The 2479-nt window shown below is 35.1% G+C and overlaps 1 protein-coding gene across 1 annotated transcript; it reads left to right on the forward strand.

Annotated features, from left to right (window-relative positions):
- Nucleotides 1-1080: 1080 nt before the first annotated feature.
- LOC107750862 (progonadoliberin-3-like) lies at nt 1081-2479 on the forward strand. The gene is made up of 4 exons (XM_016566420.1): nt 1081-1163; nt 1765-1909; nt 2100-2174; nt 2275-2479. Exons 2-4 carry the CDS (start codon nt 1772-1774, stop codon nt 2344-2346), a joined length of 285 nt encoding a protein of 94 aa, XP_016421906.1. The 5' UTR covers nt 1081-1163; nt 1765-1771; the 3' UTR covers nt 2347-2479.

A 2479-nucleotide genomic window follows, 5' to 3' on the forward strand; every position in this document is an offset into this window, starting at 1 on the left:
TCTCTACTAATGAGCTGATGACCTGAATCAGGGGGCAAGTTCAAGCTCAAACCGGAGTGAACCGTTTTGCTACGGTTTCCGGTTTGAACGACATGTTTCCTGGAAACGGTGTGCAACCGGGTTTGAGATGCGTTTTCTCTTGTTTGGTGGGTGTGTCAAAAATGTCAGCCCAATCAGCAGCAACATGTATATAAACCACACGGTATTAAAGAGACAGCTCACACAATGTAATTAACATCAAAATAAATTCACAAGAGCAAGTATATTGTTTGCACATGTTTATTTACATCAAAGGCAAAATAACTGAAATAATAAGGGCGCGAGTATAGATCTGGAACTCTGATGTCCTCTGTAGAGGACATCGGGACATTAAAAAGTCCTGTTTTAAAAAAAATAAAAAGACACAAATAGACATGAAAAGGCAAAAACAGTGGGATTTTTGTTTTAATCACAAATCAATTTTAATTTTTTTATACCAAACTTTATATAAAGATGATTCTCAACTATGTTATGAAAGATATTTTTAAAAACCATTTTTCTTTATACAAATACAATTCATTCCTTATAGAATAATGATGAAAAATACAGATTAGCCTACATTAGAAGAGACTGGCCTGCTTGTTTGGTTGGTTGGTTGTTTAGTCAGTATACTTTCAGATAAATATGGAAATATTATATCAAAGTTGGACACATAGAGAAAATGTTTGTGAGTAAACAATTACCAAATGTAACAGTTATTTAGTTAGTTATGGAACATTATTTTATGTAAGTCTATTTAAAAACATACCCCAGCAAATACTTGATTGACAGTCAGATGACTCAGTCTTTGTTTGACACATCCATTATGTGTTTTGGCCTTTATATAATTCATCTGTTCCCCTGTGTGTTGATGTGGCTGTTTAAACCATTTAAACACATTATTTAATTCATCTCAGGGTTTAAACAGGTCCATTAGCTGGTTCCCATGACAGTTATTTTTCAGTCTTAGACATCCAGGCCCAGGTGTGCATTAGAGCGCGCATTAGAGAGAAACCTGCACCTGTGTTTGCAAGTCTCCTGATGACGAAAGAGCATTACAACTCATTTTAGAAGGACTGTATAAAAGAGACCAAGAACAACACACTTCATCTTGAGCAAAGATTCATCTTGAGCAAAGACAGCAGGTAAGAGATTTTTTACTCTCAAAATTCTATATTGTTTTAAGAATATCAGATTGGGATAAATGTACCAGTTTAGACTTTACATTCAAGACTTTACATTATTATCATCCAGTTTAGAAAACATTCAAGCGACTCGAAATCTATATTTGTTTCATAAATCTATATTTGAAATCTTAACTTACCATCATTTTTGCAACAACCTTTGTTATATTCAGTCACATGATTTAATCCACTGCTTTAACCTCTTAAAAGTAAAATAAACTTGAATTCCTTTTCATGAATATTTACATTGTTTAGAGAAATGATATAATTTCTTTGTATGGTTTCTGTTGCATAAATTGTTGAAAAATAGGGATGAGTGTAATCACATTGTACTTTGACTCTCCATTTAGTTGTTATTCCTTAGACAGGTAACAAATTAATATGTGTGATGTTAATAATTTTGTTTTAATGGATTTATAGAACCAAATAATTGAACATTGCATTTTTCCTATTGTAAGAATCTGAACTGGGAGATAATGTAACTAACTAACTAAACAACCCACCAAAAGTTAACATTTATATGACAGTACAATGTTGCCTATATCAAATGTCTTTGTTTTAGTTTTAGCATGGAGTGGAACGGGAGGTTGCTGGTCCAGTTGTTAATGCTAGTGTGTGTGTTGGAGGTTAGTCTTTGCCAGCACTGGTCATACGGTTGGCTTCCTGGCGGAAAGAGAAGCGTTGGTGAAGTGGAGGCAACATTTAGGGTGAGCTTATCCTCTTGTTCTCATTTGTCTGTTAGATTTTTTAAGTGTTTGTCCATCCCATTGCATGTCCACTTTGGTCCTTTTTAGTTACCGGGGAGTGTTGTAACATGGGGTAGCATGAAAAACTGAAAATATTCAAAGTACTGAGATGTGTGAGTGCTAACATCGAGTAAAAATCTGTCTCCATCAGATGATGGATGCTGGTGATGCAGTACTGTCCATTCCTGCAGACTCTCCAATGGAGCGGCTTTCACCGATACGCATAGTAAGAGCATGACTGTTTCTCTTTCTTATACTGGAAAACATCCGCAGCTTCGTTTCCCAGTGTGAAACTGATCAGTGATGTCCTTCTATTATAATTACAGGTGAATGAAGTGGATGCTGAAGGTTTGCCTCTGAAAGAACAGAGATTTCCCAACAGACGAGGAAGAGTTTAAAAGCATAAAGGATGAAGACAAACCCTTGGAGCCAATGAGAATAAATTTAAGTTTTATTCCATGTGAACAACATGTTTTATTGAGTCCTACTGGAATATCCTCCTCGTATGGTTTTAATAAATATATTCTGCAT

The sequence above is a fragment of the Sinocyclocheilus rhinocerous genome, unplaced genomic scaffold, assembly GCF_001515625.1.
Source record: "Sinocyclocheilus rhinocerous isolate Xijiao unplaced genomic scaffold, SAMN03320098_v1.1 scaffold392, whole genome shotgun sequence".
NCBI classification, from domain to species: domain Eukaryota; kingdom Metazoa; phylum Chordata; class Actinopteri; order Cypriniformes; family Cyprinidae; genus Sinocyclocheilus; species Sinocyclocheilus rhinocerous.